Genomic DNA, 20,963 nt, shown 5'->3' on the forward strand with positions numbered 1-20,963 from the left:
ACAGAAAAAAATATCATGTCAGGCCTTTAGAATGCCTATAAATACCTACATCAGTGATATTCCAGATAGTTGATTTTGGTCATCCTACAGATGTCTTCAATGGTTTCATTCTCGTTCTTCAGTCTCATAATGGCTTCTTTGACCTTCATCTCTAGTCTTCATTTTTCCATCCTGTATTTGTGGTTTCCATCTTGCAGTGTGTCCTCTTTGTTTTTGTTCATGAAGTCTTCTGATGATAGTCATCTCTGACACACACACATCATCTCCATGAAGTCTGTTTCTGATCTGTCAGACAGGCGTTTGTTGCTTTTTCTTGACCATAGTGAGGATTCTTCTCTCATCAGCAGTGCAGGTCTTCCTTGGCCTACCAGTCCCTTTGTGATTACAGATCTCACCAGTGTGTTCTTTCTTCTTCATCATATTGCAGACAGTTGATTTTGGTCATCCTACAGATGTCTCCAGTGGTTTCATTCCAGCTCTTGCCCTCATCTTGAACAATGGCAAAACAAACTCCAAAGGTTAGAAGCAAGCCATGAAACCCACATGAGGAATCACAAACACCTGGGAAGCCAATAGTCCCAAACATTATGGTGCCCTGAAATGGGGGGACTACGTAGTGTTGTGTGTTGTGTGACCGAAATGTCTGCAAATCCCCACAAATGAAAGTCTGCAATGTGCACTTGAATCACGATGTCTGAATTGTTGGATTTGTAGTTTTAAACTGTGGAGCACATTGAAGAAAAACATGTCTTTGTCCCAAACATTATGGAGGGCACTGCTAAGTACTTTAAAAATTTCCCCAGGCCCATTTCTGTTTGTTTCATGCACAGCTACCCAGATTACATGTAAGCCATGGGTCAGTTCAGGTCAAGGTGGGCAGACTGGGGGAGATTCCATCAGTAAATGTTTGCCAACACGGTAAACAAAGGGAAAATAACAGGCGAAAGAGTTTATCTTTAAATTCTCTGTATCAACACAAACGTGTATGTGGACTTTAGTATGAGGGGGCTTAACATTTTGAGAGATTTCATACCAGTCAGATAATTACATAACAAGTACACCCCTCCCTCCACATATAGGGGCCTGCACGGAGTCTGTCCTGTTGACACTTTGGCGAAAGCGGGAAGTGCAGCACATGAGGTAGGCCTAATTTGTGTCTTTCCTTTCCTATCAGCTACTTAGCTTTATCATTGGCATTCAGATGTGAGCTCGGCCCTTGGCTGGGGGGTCACAGACCATACTACAGGGGGCACAGACTCTAACCCCAAAGGAAGAGTTGAGTATTGAGGGCCTAAACCTACAGCCCAGACATCCAATGCTGGTGCTGAGGGGCACTGGAAGGTGTCTATTCTAACAAAGAAGGGCACTTGTTCTGTCTCTAAGTGCCCAGATTCTGCTAATGAAGAGCACTGGCTTTGTATTTGAGGGTCCAGAATCGTGAACTGAATTTGAGGGTATTGTGACAATTTGTATACAGTCTATTTGGGTGGGCAACACTCTACCATTGGAGGAATTGTGACGCTGAAAGCAAAATCTCTGTTTTTGGTAGCTCAGACTGTGGTATTGAGGGGCACTGTTGTTTTCTTTTGAGAATTTACTCTGGTATTGAAGGGGCACTGGCTCTGTCTTTGGGGTCCAGAATGTGACATTGAGGGTTTAGCCTTTATGGCCAGGTCATTGCTTAGTCTTTACTGACACCGCCTGTGACACTAAATGCAGATCTTCCACTTTTGGAGGCTCGGACTCTGGTATTGAGGGGTACTGGCAATGCCTTTTGGGGTTTTGACTCTATTGAGGGGCACTGCCTCTCTCTTTGAAGACCCAAACCCTGGTACTTGGGGGTACTGGGATTTGCTTTTGGGGATTTAAACAGAATTGGGCCCTGTCTTTCAAGTACGTATCTTTGTAGCCAGGAGTCGAATGTCGAGTTGGAGTGGCAGTGTCATGTGGGAGGGGACATATTTGATGGGTAGGATGAGGTTTTCAAAATAAAAGTATGTCATGCATGAAGATGTCAAAATAAAGGTTTGTCATGAATATTCTGAAGTTTTCACAGCTTATTTTACTTATAATAGAAAAATATACAATTTAAATATACAGTTTAAACAGAACTGACAGGTTACACTCCAGAAGGATTTAGGAATCATACTGGACTTTAAGCAATCGACTTCCTGACGGTGTTCAGAAGCCATTAAGAAGGTCAATAGTGTGTGGGGTACAAGTCACAGGAGGTTCTGCTCAGTCTTTATAACACACTGGTGAGGCCTCATCTGGAGTCCTATTTGGATAGGAATATAAAGAACAAGCTGGTTAAGTTCAATAGAGTGTAATTGCAGACCGCAGTACCTATGAGGTCAGTCATTTAATGCCCCAACATCATGAAATGCCCTCAACGACAGTAACGTAATGCCTATCACATTAGACTATGATTAACATTAGGGCCTCATTACACTGTGGTTAAGATTAGGGTGGTAGGAGGGTTACCTGAGTCAAAGGGCGTTTTGTGTTTGACGTTGTGGGCATTACCTGATCTACATCATAGGAATTGCAAGGTGCAGCTTGACCCTTCTCGTTAAGTTTGCAGATCATACCATGATTGACAGAAAATGTAGAATTTGTGGAGTCATCACAGAGGGACTTGGACAGCATAAAGTCTTGGGCAGATTTGTGGCAGATGAAATTTAATGTCACTAAATGTAAAGAATTACACATAGGAAGTAAAAATGTTAGGTTTGAATACACAATGGGCGGTTGGGAAAATCAAGAGTCCACCTTATGAGAAGGATTTAGGAGACTCTAAGCTATCGACTTCCCAGACAGTGTTCAGAAGCCATTAAGAAGGCTAACAGAATGTCAGGTTATATAGCGCCTTGATGTGTGCAGTACAAGTCACAGGAGGTTCTGCTCAAGCTTTATAACACACTGGTGAGGCCTCATCTGCAGTACTGAGTGCTGTTTTGGTCTCAAGGCAACAAAAAGGACATCGTAGCACAAGAAAAAGTCCAGAGAAGAGCGACCAGACTGATTAGAGGACTACAGGGGATGAGTTATGAGGAAAGATTAAAAGAGCTGAGCCTTTACAGTTTAAGAAAAAGAAGATTAAGAGGAGACCTGACTGAAGTGTTTAAAATTATGACGTGAATTAGTCCTGTGGATCGAGACGTTGACTTTAAAATGAGTTCATCAAGAACACGGGGATACAGCTGGAAACTTGTGAAGGTTAAATTTCACACAACATTAGGAAGTGTTTCTTCACACAGAGAACCATAGACACCTGGAATAAGTGACCAGGTAGTGTGATGGACAGTAGGACTTTAGGGACTTTCAAAACTCGACTTGATGTTTTTTTTGGAAAAAATAAGTGGACAGGACTGGCGAGCTTTGTTGGGCTAAATGGGCTGTTCTTGTCCAGATTGTTCTAATGCTCTAAAGAAGAGTTAAGCCATGTTCCCAAAACACAGACCTACACCAAGATCATGGGCATGTTTATTCCAAGCTGTCATTTTTTAAATTTCATTTTACGCTGAGAGTTTTTTAATCTCCATTGCATGCTACAGTCAACTGTTAATGCAAACGTTAAAGATACATACAGTGCCACCCCACTGCCTGCACTTGGGAAAGCAGATCATAACCTGGTTCGGCTTCAGCCTCACTACAAACCAAGAGTGAAGGAGCTACCTACAACCACACGCTCATTCAGGAAGTGGTCCCCTGAGGTAGAGCAGGCTCTGAGAAAATGCTTTGGAACTACAGACTGGGATATCCTGCAGGGATCATATAGTGCGAACATTGAGGAGGCTGTTGACTGCACTACTGACCACATCAACTTCTGTATGGACATTGTAGTTCCAGAAAGAACAGTACACTGCTATGCTAACAACCAGCCATGGATTACAAGTGACATCAATGGCCTTTTGAACCAGAAGAAAAGAGGCTTTTAAAGGCGGTGATCAGCATGAGCTCAAGCACGTGCAGAAGGAACTCCGAGTCCAGCTCAGGGCGGCGAAAGAGCAGTACAGGAGAAAGCTGGAGCAGAAGTTGCAGAATAACAGCATGAAGGAAGTGTGGGATGGGATGAAGATCATCACTGGCTGCAGCTCGAAGCGGGGTGCCACCGTCGAGAGAAGTGGAGAGAGCAAACCAGATGAACAACTTCTTCAACAGGTTTGACCACCCTAACCCACTCTCACCTCGGAGTGCTGCACCCTCCACCTATCCTTTTGCTGATACCAGCATAGGAGAGACATCCCCACTCACAATTACAGCAGCGCAGGTGAGCAGAGAGGTGAGGAGACTTCGTGCCAGCAAAGCAGCTGGTCCAGATGGTGTATCGCCATGACTGCTGAAGGCCTGTGCGTTGGAACCGAGGAGTCCTCTACAGTGCATCTTCAACCTGAGCCTGGAATAGGGGACAGTCCCAAGGCTTTGGAAAACATCTTGCCTCACCCCAGTCCCAAAGGTATCACATCCTAGTGAGCCGAATGACTTCTGGCCTGTCACTCTGACGTCACATGTGATGAAGACCATGGAGCGGTTGCTGCTTCATCACCTGAGGCCACAGGTCCGCCATGCTCTCGACCCTCTGCAGTTCGCATACCAAGAGAAGGTGGGAGCTGAGGAAGCCATCATCGATATGCTACACTGATCCCTCTCCCACTTGGACAGAAGCAGTGGTGCTGTAAGAATTATGTTTCTGGACTTCTCCAGCGCCTTCAACACCATCCAACCTCTGCTCCTTAGGGACAAGCTGACAGAGATGGGAGTAGACTCACACCTGGTCCCATGGATCGTGGACTATCTTACAGACAGACCTCAATATATGCATCTTGGGAACTGCAGGTCTGACATTGTAGTCAGCAACACAGGTGCGCTGCACGGGACTGTACTTTCTCCGGTCCTTTTCAGCCAACATACATCGGACTTCCAATACAACTCGCAGTCCTGCCACGTGCAAAAGTTCACTGATGACACTGCTATCATGGGCTGCATCAGGAGTGGGCAGGAGGAGGAGTACAGGAAGTTAATCAAAGACTAAGTTAAATGGTGCGACTCAAACCACCTACACCTGAACACCAGAAAAACCCAGGAGCAGGTGATGGATTTTAGGAGGCCCAGGCTCCTCATGGACCCCGTGATCATCAGAGGTGACTGTGCAGAGGGTACAGACCTATAAATACTTGGGAGTGCAGGTGGATGACATATTGGACTGAACAGCCAATACTGATGCTCTGTGTAAGAAAGGTCAGAGCCGACTATACTTTCATAGAAGGTTGGCGTCCTTCAACATCTGCAATAAGATGCTGCAGATGTTCTACCAGACAGTTGTGGCGAGTGCCCTCTTCTACAAGGTGGTGTGCTGGGGAGGCAGCATAAAGAAGAAGGACGTCTCACACCTGGACAAACTTGTTAAGAAAGCAGGCTCTATTGTAGATAAAAAGGTTGGATAATTTAACATCTGTGTCAGAGCGACGGGCACTGTACAGGCTCCTGTCATTTATGGAGAATCCACTGCATCCACTGAACAGGATCATCTCCAGAAAGAGGAGCAGTTTTAGTGACAGACTTTTGTCACTGTCCTGCTCCACTGACAAACTGAGGAAATCACTCCTCCCCCACACTATGCGACTCTTCAATTACACCTGGGGGAGTAAATGCTAACATTATTTTTTTATTATTATAAGTTATTGTCTGTTTTTACATGCATTTTTATTACTCTTTAATTTAATATTGTTTTTTGTTTTGTTTTTTGTATCAATATGATGCTGCTGGATTATATGAATTTCTCCTTGGGATTAATAAAGTATCTATCTAAATCTAAATATCTATCTAATGATGATTTCAAGTGCACGCTCTAGTGTCAATCTCACATGCTCAGATTTTATTCTTAAATTCAGGCTTTCAAAACCCCCAACAGTGGCGGACTGGCACCTGCCATTCAAGAGCATTTGGGTTCGCCTCCTGGTCCATCACTTTTCAGTTTTCATTTCATATTCTGGATTTTTAATGTGAATTCTTCAGTACACATTTTGCATTTTTAATGTCTAGGCCATCACACTTTTCTCATTCCATGCTCTCATCTTTTAGTGTTCATTTAATGCCTTCACTTTCTCTTCATTTTACCTTCTCACTTTCTTATCTTCATTTCACTCAACCCTAACCCTAATTTTTAATCTTCATTTCAGGCCGTCACCTTTCTTTCATGAAAAGAACGCAGTGAAGTTCACCTTACTGTTCTTATTGCTTGCTATTTGGTTTGCCTCAGTTACCCATTAAGAGTATTGTAGTCGCCAATACATCAAATTATTGGAATATCCAGTAGACCTGATACATGCACTACTGCTTTTGTTTTCAGCTTGAAGATGCAATACACTTAGCAGACAGTTCTTTGGATTCAGAAGCTGATAGCTGAAATGCAGGCCATCCTTCCCATTATAGGGGAAACAGCGTTGTAATTACCTGAACGATTCGTACTGTCTGTCTGAGCTGTCAGGTGCCTAAAATATCCGCCTCATGTATAAACAGTGCGTATGCACTAAAATATTGCGTTTAGCATTGTTACTCACACTGCAACTTTTATTTCTTTTTTCAGCTCCTCCAATTAGGGGTTGCCACAACAGATCATCTTTATCCATATTACTCTCGCTGCACCACTCAAAGTATTTATATCACTGTATCTGAGTGTGAATCCCAGCTGTACAGCAGCTGACTGGAAAGAGATTTATCAGGATACAGAATCAAGCACACGCTGCCTCAGCCATGCGCACAGTCTATTTGAACTGCAATTATACAGCAAACGCTTCAGAGCCTTTCCTGTAGGGACCTCACGGTTCAGAAACAGTTTCATCCCAAGAACTATAAATGTACAATGTTCAGTCCATCAAGTGCTCCTTGTAGAACTGTTTGTACTTATTAGTACAATCACCTCACTGTAAACTTGTGATACAATTATTATATTCCACAACCTGAGACACTTTATAAAGCGCATATTTATATATGATGACAATATCATTTTTAAAATGAAATGCAGCAAAATATGTTTATTACATTATACAGATAAAATGTTAACCTCATTTAAATAATGTATATTGTTAATAATTAATCATGTGAGGACACGGTGGCAATCCATTCATGGATTGTTTCTGCCTCACACTGTATGCTTGCTGCAGCTGGCGCAACACTGGAAGGATAGATGAATAGAATAATTAAACATGTACTATGAAGATATTCCAATATTCCTTAAAAGTTTTGAAAAATCGGCGCCCTGAGCTTACAGATGGGTTAACGTCTGTTACAGAGCTGATTGTGTGTCAATTGGGTACTTGGAGAAAGATAAGGAAGGACAGGAATTGGAGGTTAGTATGTTTGAAAGAGACAGTGCTGCTACAATAAAGTATTTTATCGAAGGTAGCACACGGCGCAGCAAGCATCTTGAGGAAGGCGGGAACAATGTCTGGATGAGGCGCCAGCTCGTCATTATCACTGCGCCATGTGTTCCCATGTTTAATAACATTCCTTAATTGATATGATATAACGACAAGTATACATCTCAGTATTTAAATTGTTGAGAGAGCTGTAATACCACGAATGTAATGCATTCTGTGTCTTGTTGGATGAAGAGAAAGCCTGTTTAAGAAGCACGTAGTGATTCACACACATAGAACACATAGAAGATTAACTACAAAACAAAGCATTTAACATGCTACTTTAGTTACAATGGGATTTGAGAAACTAGTAAATTAAATGATTTTAAGATGAAGTTTATGATGTTCTACTCTAATGACAAAATAAACTACGTGATTAAAGTGGAAATTTCAAGATTAAAGTTGACATTTAATGCTTTTTTCCCACCGCGTCCCTATTTTTTTTTCTTTTCTCTGTACCCTAATAAGGTTTCATATGACACTCAGACGGTGGGCTATGACTCACCTTTTTACGGTGACTTTGATATCTGACAACATCTTTTTATATTTCTGGCACTGTGCGACTTTGATAATTTGAGCTTCGAGTTTCTCCGGCACTCAATGTCACACAATCAACTTCCTTTTGTTGTTCATATCACTGTTTAAACCAACAAATAGTACGTTTTTCTTGCCACCACTTGGTATTTGCGGAAATTCTTCTATTTCCCTCGTGCTTTTGCCATTGCCTTTTCACAGAACGCTGAGTTTAAGGGTTATTTATATTGATTTGCATATTCAAAGAGGTGTAATTCTGGGAAGAGTTTGAAGAGTGGCACCAGGCACGTGCACATGCGTTGCTTTTCACGCTGACCAGGATTTATGGAGCGGAAGAATGTGGAAATTGGCATTCGCACAGATTTATGCATCTGGATTATTTTGTACGTACACACATTTCTGGTTCTGTATGTACGCCATGTTTTAGTGTGAATTCTACGCACGCCGTTATGCATGAGGCCCCTGGTCATTCTAATTTTTACATGTGAATCAATTGATCAGACAAGAATAAAGACAAAACAAATAAAACACGATAAATGTGCTTATTTATTTTAGCATGCCCTTTGCACAGGCAAATCCCAAGCTGAAATGTCAAGACAGCAGTTCAGTCTTGTGCATCAGGCAGCGTGCACAATGACAAAAAGAAAAACAAAATTAAATGTTAAAACAGAATGATTTTTTTTTTAAATCTGCTACACTTAATATAGATTTGCTTGAGATGTTCATAGATAAAATGGTGGATGATATCTTTGGATAGTCCTTGCTGTTGTCTTGCCCCTTTTTTTAGTGGTGTACATTATCATATGAGTGCCAGTACTGCCACATTCTGTCAAGTTTAGCCTTTGTCTTCTGCAAAAGTAATGCTCTTTTTTTAAAACATTGATTCCAGGACAGAGGACTAATCCCTAAAAATGCAACCTCAAAGCCTTGTCTTGACCTCCACCATTCTCAGCATGGCCATCTGGTCTTGTCTAACCGAGGAGCCCACAGACAGAAACGTCTGTGTTGGGATTCCAGGTTTACCAGGAAGAGATGGAAAAGAAGGAAGAGAAGGAAGAGATGGACCACCAGGCACCAAAGGAGACAAGGGAGAGAAAGTTTTGTGACACGAGCACAGAGCAGGGTCGCACTGGATCTCTGAGCCGTGGTCCACATGGATATTCCTGACCCCAGACCAGAATATTTCTTTGTGCTACTGAAGTCCAGGTCTGTGTTACAGTATGTTCTGAAAGTGGCAAATATGGAATGCTGGCTTGCTGACTCTGAACCCTTCTATTCACCAGGTGACTCCTTGTTCTGCTCACATCCTGACTTTTATTTTTTCTATGTGTGCAGAAGGAGCTTCACCAGCAATGAATCTGTATTTTTTATGTTTTTTAGAACATTAGAACGTTTGTGACGAGAACAGGCCATTCAGCCCAAGGTCATCCTATTCATCCAGATTCTTCATAATAACAATTTGCGTTTTGAAGGTCTATAAAATTCTACTCTCTGTCACTCTCCTTGGTCATTTATTCTATGTGTCTATTGTTCCTCTTGTAAAGAAAAAGTTGGTAATATTTTGCCCCACCACGTCCCTGTGTTCTCGTTAATGTCATTTTACAGTCACAGTCTCGACCCACTGTACTAATTCCCTTCTTAATTTTAAACACTTCACTCATGCCACCTCTTCATCTGCGTTTGCTGTAAACATCTGTCGACATCACAATGGACACTGTTGAAGTGAGGAGTACCCCGAGAATTTCTCCTACCAGCCCCAGGTGTCTTTGCAGTCCTGAGCAACAGCAGACACTTAAAGGCCAGGCAATATCCCCAGATAGTCCTGGTCACCTTAATAAATGGCAGCGGGACCAGGAATAGTGCACAAGAGACCCTTGTTGGTCACAATTCCAGGACCACCCTGACATCCCTTTACAAAACCCAACCTGCCTGATCCCTTGTATTAACAACAACGACAACATTTATTTCTATAGCACATTTTCATACAAATTATGTGGCTCAAAGTGCTTTACATGATGAAGAAAGAGAAATAAAAGACAAAGTAAGAATTAAAATAAGACAACACTAATTATCATAGAATAAAAGTAAAGTCCGATGGCCAGGGAGGACAGAAAAAACAAAAAAGCTCCAGACGGCTGGAGAGAAAAAATAAAATCTGCAGCGGTTCCAGGCCATGAGACCACCCACCCCCTCTGAAGGGATTTCTTTTTTAAGTCAGGGTTCCTCCCCAGCTTATTTGTTTGTTCATTTTTGATTGATCAATTACTATTTATAAAAAAGGCTTGTGTGTCTTTAAGGCGCTGAGGTACAGTCACATGAAAGCCATGGAGTGTGCAGTCAGCATGTGAGTTTGAGAGACGTATCACGTGAAAGCCAAAACTACTGGAGACGCTAGAGAAAGTTTAAGTTTGTGCGTTTATTGACCAAATGTAAGTTCTTATGTACATGTTAGAAGTAAAGTGTTAAAAGTTAGAGAGGAAACTGTTCTGAATTAATAGTCATGTTAATATTTTACGTTACTTAATGTTTATTGTTTTTACCATAAAAACCATCAATTGCATTCAGTAAAACAGAGGATGTTTGTACTGTTTAATATAGACTTGTCGTGGCAAAAAATTCATCATCAGAAGGCTTTTTACCTAAAAATAAAGGCTATTAGGACTCGAGATAGACAGACAGAGTTTTAAGGCTTTATTGCAATAAATCAACAACATGGACTCAACCCAATTCGGCTGAATTAGATTGAGCACTGATCATTACAACAATTGAAGTATTTATAACAATTTCTCATCTTTTTGGCTGCGTTCGATTAGCTCATTCTGCACCTGGTTTTACTATCCATTGTTCCTCTTGGTGTCTGTTTGGTTTTTTTTGATTGGTCTATGACTGGGTGGATGGTTTCCTCCCAACCTCTCCTGACTCCCTTTTTTACTCCTGTCTGACCAGACCTTGAGTTTCCATGGGAACCCTTATTATCTCCTTACTTTTCCTATTACTGGCCCCCTTATGGAATTTATAATCTTTCTATGCTGTTCCATTTTCTCTAACTGGCCAAGGCTTCAATTCCATATATGGGTTTCCTCTCTTAAGCCTTCCAAACTTTTTACAATAGTGACCTGAAGCTTTTAAGCTTTAATTAAAAGAAGTATAGTATGTGCTTTCATTTGATCATTGCTTGGCATGCTTGATTTGTCTTAATTTCTACACTAAAGTTAATTGCTAATATATTCTTATAATATTTTGCTAATGCCTGCATTTACTAAGATTTTCTCTTCATGCCTATAGTAAAAGCTTTTCTGCTGATTCAGCAACCCAGCTGGTTCCAGAGGCCTCTTCTCTATGTTATCTCCTCCTAGCCTTGAATCACAGGTGTTCTCAAACTCTTATCCTGTCCAAAACTGGTCTCGGTGTATCAATTAGCTGTTCTATTCTTTACTTTGGAAATTTTAATGTAAGCCTATAAAATAATGCAATATAACTGGTTTTTAGTTAAATATTTGCTAGACCTATCATATTTGCTTCAATATTCTAATTTATGCTTAATCTAATGTTTTAAAAGCTTTTAATTACTTTTTATGACTCTATATGTTAATTTTGCTATTCTCTTATGCTAATAAAAAATTTTCCTTCTACAGACTCAGCCTGTAAATTATTAGGATATTGCATTCAACCTTTAAGAGATGTTGTGTATTACAGTAATAAGGACATAAACGTGTTACGCTGCTGCATTGAGGTTGTAATTTCAAATACTTTACAGTGATAGTGTATAGCTATAGTGCCATCTATTGGATGTTTTCTGTATTGCATAGTGAAACAATATTTATCCATCCATTTTCCAACCCGTTGAATCCGAACACAGGGTCCCGGGAGTCTGCTGGAGCGAATCCCAGCCAACACAGGGCGCAAGGCAGAAACCAATCCCGGGCAGGGTGCCAACCCACCGCGGGACACACATACCCACACGCACAGCACACACTAGAGACAATTTAGAATCGCCATTCCACCTAACCTGCATGTCTTTGGACTGTGGGAGGAACCGGAGTACCCGGAGGAAACCCACGCAGACACGGGGAGAACATGCAAACTCCATGCAGGGAGGACTCGGGAAGCAAACCCAAGTCTTGTTTGCCTTGTTAGAACCACACACACACCTACCTAAACCTAGCAGTACAGTTGTCCTACCTCATGCACTGTATATTTGTGTCATTTCAACATAAAAGCAATGTTCCTGTAATGGTTGGATTAGTTCCCGTGTTCTAACCGACACACCACAGTGACTACAGAGAACTGTAAGTCTGCCGTCGCACCTTCCTTTCCAATAATATTGTTTATCTAGATATTGTTATTTGTTTATATGATTTATTTAGTTATGTATACTGGGTCAGTTTTAATTTATTTGCCGATTATTTAATCTCAACGTGGATAATCCTCTTCTCTGATGTTCCTTGTGTTTTGTGGTCGGGTCCATAGAAGGCAGGGCCACCATGAACTCACTGCTAAGGACCCACTTCCACAGTCTATAAAGGCAGGCTGGGAAAGCGAGTTCCTTGTGGTTCATTTGAATACACTTTGGTGGAGTTTTTCAGCTTTTTTGGTTTACTGGAAATTTTTACCCTCTTTGGATTTCAATTATCAGCTTTTGTAGTGGGAGTTTTGCCTTTGTTCTATTTTAGATTATTGTAATATTTTTCCATTTTTGCCAATAAATCCTTTCTAATAAAGATTTTTTTAGTTGCCCTTTCTTACACAAGCCAGGGTTTTGTGGTAACCTCTAAACTTTTTCCATTATGTTACCACTTTCGAAGCCACAGCCCCATTTTTCCCAATTGTTGGAGTAGGCAGCCAGGCTGCTTTGGAGTGAAACTTATCTGGGAAGACTAGAAGGGAGTCTGGCCTGTTTTTTTGCTAAGATGCTGCTTTGGCCATTTATGTACTGGAATCACAACAAGATGCAGCTGGGCACATCCCCTTGTCTCACCAAAGTCCCTGTGTTTCTCTACAGGTGAAAGAGTGTTAGGTCCACCCGGGAAAGCTGGCCCTGCAGGTCAAAACGGGGCGAAAGGTGAACAAGGGCCTAAAGGAGAAAAGGGTCAAGTAGGACAAAAGGGTGACCCTGGAGCTGTTGGCATGCCAGGTAAGAAGAATCTTAACGTTCTGGCAGGTAATGAAATTGAATCTTAAAATGTGTGGTCATGGAGATGTTGAATGTAGTGAGCCATGGTATTAAGAGCCGCATAATGTAAGGAGACACATAATATCAAGAAGAACTTGCAAATGTTTAACAGGAATTTTAGTCTTTGGTGAATATAAAAAATGTCCAATTGAAAACTACACTTTATAGAAGATAAAAGACATTGTACACAATAAGGATTAAACAGAAGGAGTTTTAGTGTGGTGTCCAGGTTCGTCCATCATTAGGGAGGAGCTAACTGAAACTGTAGTGACCACACAAAGAAAAGGTGGGAAAAAGATCTCAGCCACAAAACTGTCCTTGCTATCATCAAAGCAAAAATCAAAGAAGAAGAAAAGATAACAGAGATTCTTTTAAACAAATCACACACCAACAAAGGGACATTGTTTGTTACTATCTGCAATCTCGGATAATCAGGAAGTGCATGGCCTTTAAAATGTCGTGTTCATGACACCACATGCCGTGCATTCTCAGTCATCCCTGGGTAGCAAAACCATGGCAACCAAAAACAAACTTGCCAGTGCCCAAAATAAACAATAATGGTGTTGTGGTGGTATTCCTAAACATTGTTCAAATTAGGATTTAATTGCCCAAATCGATATCCAATTTAAAGTGTTGCTATGCATGGGATTTTCAGGAAGCACTATTGCATACCTTGGGTCTTTAGTGACCCAGTTTAGTTACATAAAAATCAAGCCACAGATAGCCATAACCACACATACATGTATACCTGAATACCTCTTTCTTCAACACTAAACATCTATTTAAACTGATTTTTAATAGTTTAATGTATTCCCACCAAAATCTAAAAATTGACAGATTACATAGTCATATTTTGCTACTCGGCACAATAATCGCAGACCACAGTTACACTACAGTGATCAACTTTGTAGCTTGTCTAATGATACCCTGATATATGTGGCACCTTCTGTGTTTTTTCAACCATTTGCTTCTGTAGGAAGCTGTTTTAGGTGATGTGGTTGGTGCTGTCTCACTCTGTGCGGTTACTGCAAATCCCTACAACAACAACATTTATTTCTATAGCACATTTTCATACAAATAATGTAGCTCAAAGTGCTTTACAGGATGAAGAAAGAGAAAAAAGACAAAATAAATAAATAAGAAAAAGAAGACAAAACTCATTAACATAGAATAAAAGTAAGATCCGATGGCCAGGGAGGACAGAAGAAACAAAACAAAAACTCCAGATGGCTGGAGAAAAAATAAAATCTGGGCATTCTACCTAACATAAATGATCAGTCCTCATTGTATTCAGGGTTCTCATGGAAGGACTTGATGATGACGGTCACGTGGACTTCTGGCCTTTAATCCAGTAGGGACATCACGGTGCTTTGATTAGGTGGTGGTGGTGCAGGTCAACACCACAGATAACTGGAAAAAAAAGAGAAGAGAGAGTAGGGGTTAGTACTGTCAGGGATGCCAGGGGCGACAACCCAGCCGGGATGCCTTGGAGGACCGGAAGAGGGCGTGCGCCCACCTTGGACCACGTGAGGGCCATGGGTAGAGGGCTTTGAAGCCCAACCCTGTAGGGGCCCGTGGTCACCGCCAGGGGGCGCCCCGATGCCTTGGGAAACCTGGACCTCAGCACTTCCGCCACACCAGGAAGTGCTGGGGGGAAGAGAAGCAGGGACACCCGGAGTGCTTCCAGGATACAGCCGGCACTTCCGCCACACGGGGGCGTGTCGGTGAGAGATTGCCTGGAAGCACCTGGAGCCCATCCGGGTGTGAATAAAATGGGCCGCCTCCCTTGATTCGAGGCAGGAGTCGGGTGAGGAGAGGACAAAGCAGGAGAAGCGAGAGAGGAGGCGGCCCGAAGAAAGTAAGGCGTTGTGTGGCCAGGACTTTGGGGGTTGTGTGTGCACTGGAACTTGTAAATAATTGTAAATAAACGTGTGGTGGTGGAAATACAACATGTCTGCCTGTCTGTGCCCAGGTTCCGTTCACAGTACGGATTTTGGAGCGACCATGAATAGTAATGATAATTAATTGAATATACAGAGCATCAGAATTAAACTGAAATGAACTTATGAGAAAGCCATTTTAAAGTAATATGTTTTAGCAGTTTTTTTAAAAGTGCTCCACTGTATTAGCCTGGTGAATTTCTATTGGCAGGCTATTCCAGATTTTAGATGCATAATGAATTCAAATCAATTCATTTATTACAATTGTTGTTTTTATTTATTTATTTATTGTATAGTATACTATTGTTCTTTACTTGTCTTGTACTTGTCCTGTGTGTGGACAGTAGAGGGCATTCCAGCTCCCCAAACCCAACACAACAGACACAGGGCAAAAGTTAAAAGCACGAAGAGTCTTTAAATTCTCTGGAAAACTCTTCACAAGTGTTTTCCACCACCACAGCCACCAAAATATGAATGTTACAGCACACAGTGACTCTTCTTTCTTTCTTTCTTTCTTTCTTTACCTCCTCCTCTCCTCCCAGCAAGCTTCATCCATCTTCCACCCAACTCTAGCTTACCTCTGTGAGGCCAGCAAGTCCTAATATATTCGCCAACCTGGAAGTGCTTCTGTTCTTCCGACCACATGATCTGTAAGCACTTCTGGGTAATGCGGCATTCCCATTCCATAAGTCTCCTCGATCTTTGCAGCGTCCCCCTGGCGGCACCCATGGTTCCCAACAGGGCTGAGATAAAGCATTCCAAGTCCTATGATGCCCTGTGGGAATCCAGGGTACTGCTGCAGCCCAGGGGAACTGCTATCTAGTATTATGGGGAGGCAGTGCCTTAAAAAAGCTGCCTTTCCCCATCTTTTCATCTCTCTGGCGCCCCGGCCAGGTTGGGCTGTCGGCCGCCCCTTACATTTGATTATGTATGTGCTGCGCTTTGGACCTGAGGACGATTATTTAATGTCACTGTATGCCACAATATGATGTATGGATGGTATGACAATAAAGCCACTTGACTTGACTTACAGTATAAGCCTGTGCTCAGCTATCTAATACCATATGATGACAGAATCTTTCCATCCTTTGATTCCAACACTTTCAGTATTTTAGATGTCTTTCCCATGAGCAAGCCAACAGCTTAGAAGTGCCACAGCAGGACAAAGGGAAAAAGTACTTGGAAAGGAAACTAACCCTCTGGCATCTTTGTTTTCCAGGGAGAATTGGAGGCCAAGGCCCGCCTGGGATCAATGGACCAAAGGGGACGAAAGGGGACACGGGATATCCTGGACTCAAAGGTAGGCAGTCATGTAACCCAGGAAATGTCTTGGATAAGACACAGGGTGCCATACATGGAAGAAAGAACAGGAGACATTTAAAGCTTCCATGCAATTAAAGCCATCTTCCTTAAATTGCAGAACTTGATACACAATTGTTGGTCTGATCCTGGTGACACAATGTTTTGTCAGAGACTTGCAACTGCAAACATAAGCGGACAGATTTTAGAAAAGTACAAAGAGCAACACATGGGCAACAGGAACGTCAATTATAAATACAAGCTGTGAGATAATCTACAAGCAATTGAAAAGGCAAAAAAAACTTATTAGGTTATATCATAAAACCTCTTCTTCTTCTTTCAGCTGCTCCCATTAGGGGTTGCCATAGTGGATCATCTTCTTCCATATCTTCCTGTCCTCTGCATCTTATTCTGTTACACCCATCACCTGCATGTCCTCTCCCACCACATCCATAAACCTTTGCTTAGGCCTTCCTCTTTAACTCTTACCTGGAAGCTCTATCCTTAACATCCTTCTCCCAATATACTCAGCGTCTCTCCTCTGCACATATCCAAACCAACACAATCTTGCATCTCTGACTTTGTCTCCCAACCATCCAACTTGAGCTGACCCTCTAATATCCTCATTTCTAATCCTGTTCATCCTCGTCACACCCAATGCAAATCTTAGCATCTTTAACTCTGCCACCTCCAGCTGTGTCTCCTGTGCCACCGTCTCTAACCCATATAACATAGCTGGTCTCACTATCGTCCTGTAGCTCTTCCCTTTCACTCTTGCTGTCTTGTTCCTACTGACCTTCATTCCTCTCCTCTCTAGATCATATCTCCACCTCTCCAGGGTCTTCTCAATCTGCTCCCTACTATCGCTACAGATCACAATGTCATCAGCAAACATCACAGTCCACGGGGGCTCCTGTCTAATCTCATCTGTCAACCTGTCCATCACCATTGCAAATAAGAAAGGGGCTCAGAGCCGATCCCTGATGTAATCCCACCTCCGTCACTCCACCCGCAGACCTCACCACGGTCACACTTCCCTCGTACATATCCTGTACAACTCTTACAATACAATACCACAGCTCTTCTCGAGGCACCTTGTCATATGCTTTCTCCAGGTCCACAAAGATGAAATGCAACTCCTTCTGGCCTTCTCTAAATTTCTCCACCAACATCCTAAGAGCAGACATTGTATCTGTGGTGCTCTTTCTTGGCATGAAAACATCCTGCTGCTCACTAATCATCACCTCCCTTCTTAACTGAGCTTCCACTACTCTTTCCCATAGCTTCATGCTGTGGCTCATCAGTTTTATCCCCCTGTAGTTACTACAGTCCTGCACATCCCCCTTATTCTTAAATATCGGTACCACTACACTTCTTCTCCACTCCTCAGGCATCCTCTCACTTCCAAGATTCCATTAAACAATCTGGTGAAAAACTCCACTGCCATCTCTCCTAAACACCTCAATGTTTCCATAGGTATGCCATCTGGACCAACGGCCTTTCCATTTTTCCAGATGTCATGCCAAGTACCTTTCATGCTGTCAGCCTTACTGCATCTGCTGTAGTTTCCGAGCTGTCTGGTAATGTGAATTTCCCCTTGGGATTAATAAAGTATCTATCTAATCTAATCTAATCTAATCTAATCTAAACGTTTCACTGCCACCCAGTGCCTGTCTCACCTCCTCCCTAAACTCAACCTCGCAGTCTTCCTTTTTCAACTTCCACCATTTCATCCTTGACTCTGCCCTCACTCTCTTCCTCTTTTTGATCTCCAACATCATCCTACAGACCACCATCCTATGCTGCTTAACTACACTTTCCCCTGCCACCACTTTGCAGTCTTCAATTTCTTCCAGATTGACTCTTCTACATAAGATATAATCTACTTGTATGCATCTTCCTCCACTCTTGTATGCCACCCTATGTTCCTCCCTCTTCTTAAAATATGTATTCACCACAGCCATGTCCATCCTTTTGGCAAAATCCACTATCCTCTGACCTTCTTCATTCCTCTACTTGACACCATACCTACCCATCACCTCCTCGACTCCACTGTTCCCTTCATCAACATGCCCATTGAAATCCGCTCCAATCACCACTTTCTGTCCCTTGGGTACACTGTTCATCACTTCATCCAACTCACTCCAAAAATCTTCTTTCTCACCCACTGCACACTCAACTTGCAGTGCATATGCACTAACAACATTCATCATCACACGTCCTACTGTGACAGACTCTGAGAATTAAACCAGTTTAGTCTCGAGTAGAGGAAACTGCATGGAGACCTCATCCAGGTTCTTCAAAATCCTCAAAGGCATTGATAAAGCAGATCCGGCCACATTCTCCCAGTTAAGGGGTGAATCAGGTACTCAAGGACATCAGTGGAAATGAAGGACAAGTGCATTTAAAACAAGTCAGTAAGAAGTCAGTCAGAAAAAAAAAACTACTAAGACATGGAGTTGAAGCAGAAACCTTGACAACCTTTAAGAGGAATCTGGAGGAGATGTTGGGCCAGCTGAGCTGTTTGCTAAACAATCAAGCTTGATGGACTGCATGCTCTCCTCTCATTTCAACAACAACAACAACAACATTTATTTCTATAGCACATTTTCATACAAACAGTAGCTCAAAGTGCTTTACATATTAAAGAATAGAAAAATGAAAGACACAATTATAAAACAAAATAAATCAACATTAACATCGAATAAGAGTAAGGTTCAATGGCCAGGGGGGACAGAAAAAACAAAAAAACTCCAGACGGCTGGAGAAAAAATAAAATCTGTAGGGATTCCAGACCATGAGACCGCCCAGTCCCCTCTGGGCATTCTACCTAACATAAATGAAACAGTCCTCTTTGGATTTAGGATTCTCACGGAAGGGCTTGATGATGATGATGATGATTTATCAGATTTTTTATAGTCTTACATTCTAGGTTGATAATTTCCCAAGGGGAAATTAAAATTATACACAAGGTCATAAAAACTACATAGTACACATTATAATAAATATCTTCCTTATCATATAGCATAATAGAGAGCTGCTGCTGTCAATAAGAGGCTCATAGATGGCTGTAAGATGAGACTGACCTGCTCAGATTGTACCACAGCTTCATATTTAAAGTCATTCATTGTTAGATAGAGAAGGTCCTCCATGTTCTGTCCAAGAATGGAACGTGTTGATTGATGAAGTTTTCCTTGTTTGAAGTCAACAGCATTCTGATTTATCATTAATGTTAAGTGCAACAGAATTCTCAAAGAGTTCCAAAAATGGCCACTAGAAGGGGAAATATCCTCAAGAAAACCCAGGCTACTAACATGGAGGGCCACATGAAATCTTTATAAATAAAAAGATGTATTTCTCAATAGAATATGTCTAACAAAAAGTAAGCTCCATGGAGCACAAAAAGGTAAACGGAGTTGCCAGAAATTCAAGGCAATTCAAGCAAAGTGTTAGGATCCTGGGGTCATTTTTCAAACTATTGACGGGGGGTTATTTTCTGGATCTAGTATTGAGTTGCATGTCGTTACAAGGGTTTCCGGCACTGAGGAATCTCATGAAATCGCTTGGCTTTTTTTTTTTTTGATGTGGGCGGTTTCTCACCGCCATTTTGTTTTTTTGTTCAGCTGTGCAAAAATGCCATGTTTTTCCCAATAAAAGGGGTGTGGCTTCAAAGGTTGTGATCCTGTCAGTTTATTTCTCATTAGGATAAAAAGGACATTCTAGGTTCACTTCCTAATTCGAGTAACTCTTCTTGTTCTCTGATTTCATTAATCAATGTTTGATTTCTTACTGATTTTGAACTCTGCAATCCTTTTTGTCCTTGTTCTTGTCTTGCAGTTTTTACTTTCCTAGTTCAGACCCTTATTTCATTTATATTTTTATTTAAACTCATTTTCATTTTCACTTGATCTCTGGGAAGAAAACAAAGAAAGTCCCAGTACAGAATCCATAAAGAACGTCAACAACGGAACATAAAGTCAAAATTGCAATGAGAACAAGCAAAAGAGATGTTAAACACTCACCAACTCTGTAGCGCATTCAAAACGAACTGCCAGGAACTGTGGGAAATCCTCATCATACAGAGGTGAGGGCAGTCCCTGGCAGTGATGGGCAGGTGGTCCCGCCTCTCGTAGAACAACCCACAACAGACAAGGCACATAACAAAGGTCCAGAGGTAAAACCAAAAGCAAAAAATAATGCTGTGACCAGTCGGGGAGTGGGGGTGGCCGGCCATAGAGTGCTTGTCATTTTTGTTTAAAAACACTTTTTTGAGTAAATGGGAAGGCCCAGTTTGCACCCCAACATTTTGCCACACTGGTTGATGACAGGTGATGTTCAAACAGGGTTGCGCTTGTGGAAGACAGGGCTCTTGACAAATGAATGAAGAGGAGAGGCGGAAAAACATTGCCTGTCCGTACACTACTCTGATTTCTTCAACACCCTGCATCACAAAGGCAACTCTTCCTTCTCCTTGAGTCAATATGGCTAAAGTTTTGAATTTCTTTCATCAAGCATTGCTGTTCAGCTGTTTTTGGGTGTCTGGGATATCACTTCATTTTGTGGCCATTTCGCTTACATGACCTTCACAATTGTTTT

General features: G+C 41.8%; 1 protein-coding gene across 1 annotated transcript in view; it reads left to right on the plus strand.

The window, feature by feature from the left end:
* The first annotated feature begins 1,060 nt into the window (after positions 1-1,060).
* LOC120526332 (pulmonary surfactant-associated protein D-like) overlaps positions 1,061-20,963 on the plus strand; it is a 41,686-nt gene continuing 21,783 nt past the window's right edge. Inside the window, exons 1-4 of the mRNA XM_039749480.1 lie at positions 1,061-1,140; positions 8,845-9,053; positions 12,958-13,089; positions 16,288-16,368. Coding sequence (XP_039605414.1) covers positions 8,867-9,053; positions 12,958-13,089; positions 16,288-16,368 — 400 coding nt within the window. The 5' untranslated portion in view covers positions 1,061-1,140; positions 8,845-8,866. The remainder of the gene's footprint in view (positions 1,141-8,844; positions 9,054-12,957; positions 13,090-16,287; positions 16,369-20,963) is intronic.

The sequence above is a fragment of the Polypterus senegalus genome, chromosome 3 (genome assembly GCF_016835505.1).
Source record: "Polypterus senegalus isolate Bchr_013 chromosome 3, ASM1683550v1, whole genome shotgun sequence".
Lineage (NCBI taxonomy): Eukaryota > Metazoa > Chordata > Cladistia > Polypteriformes > Polypteridae > Polypterus > Polypterus senegalus.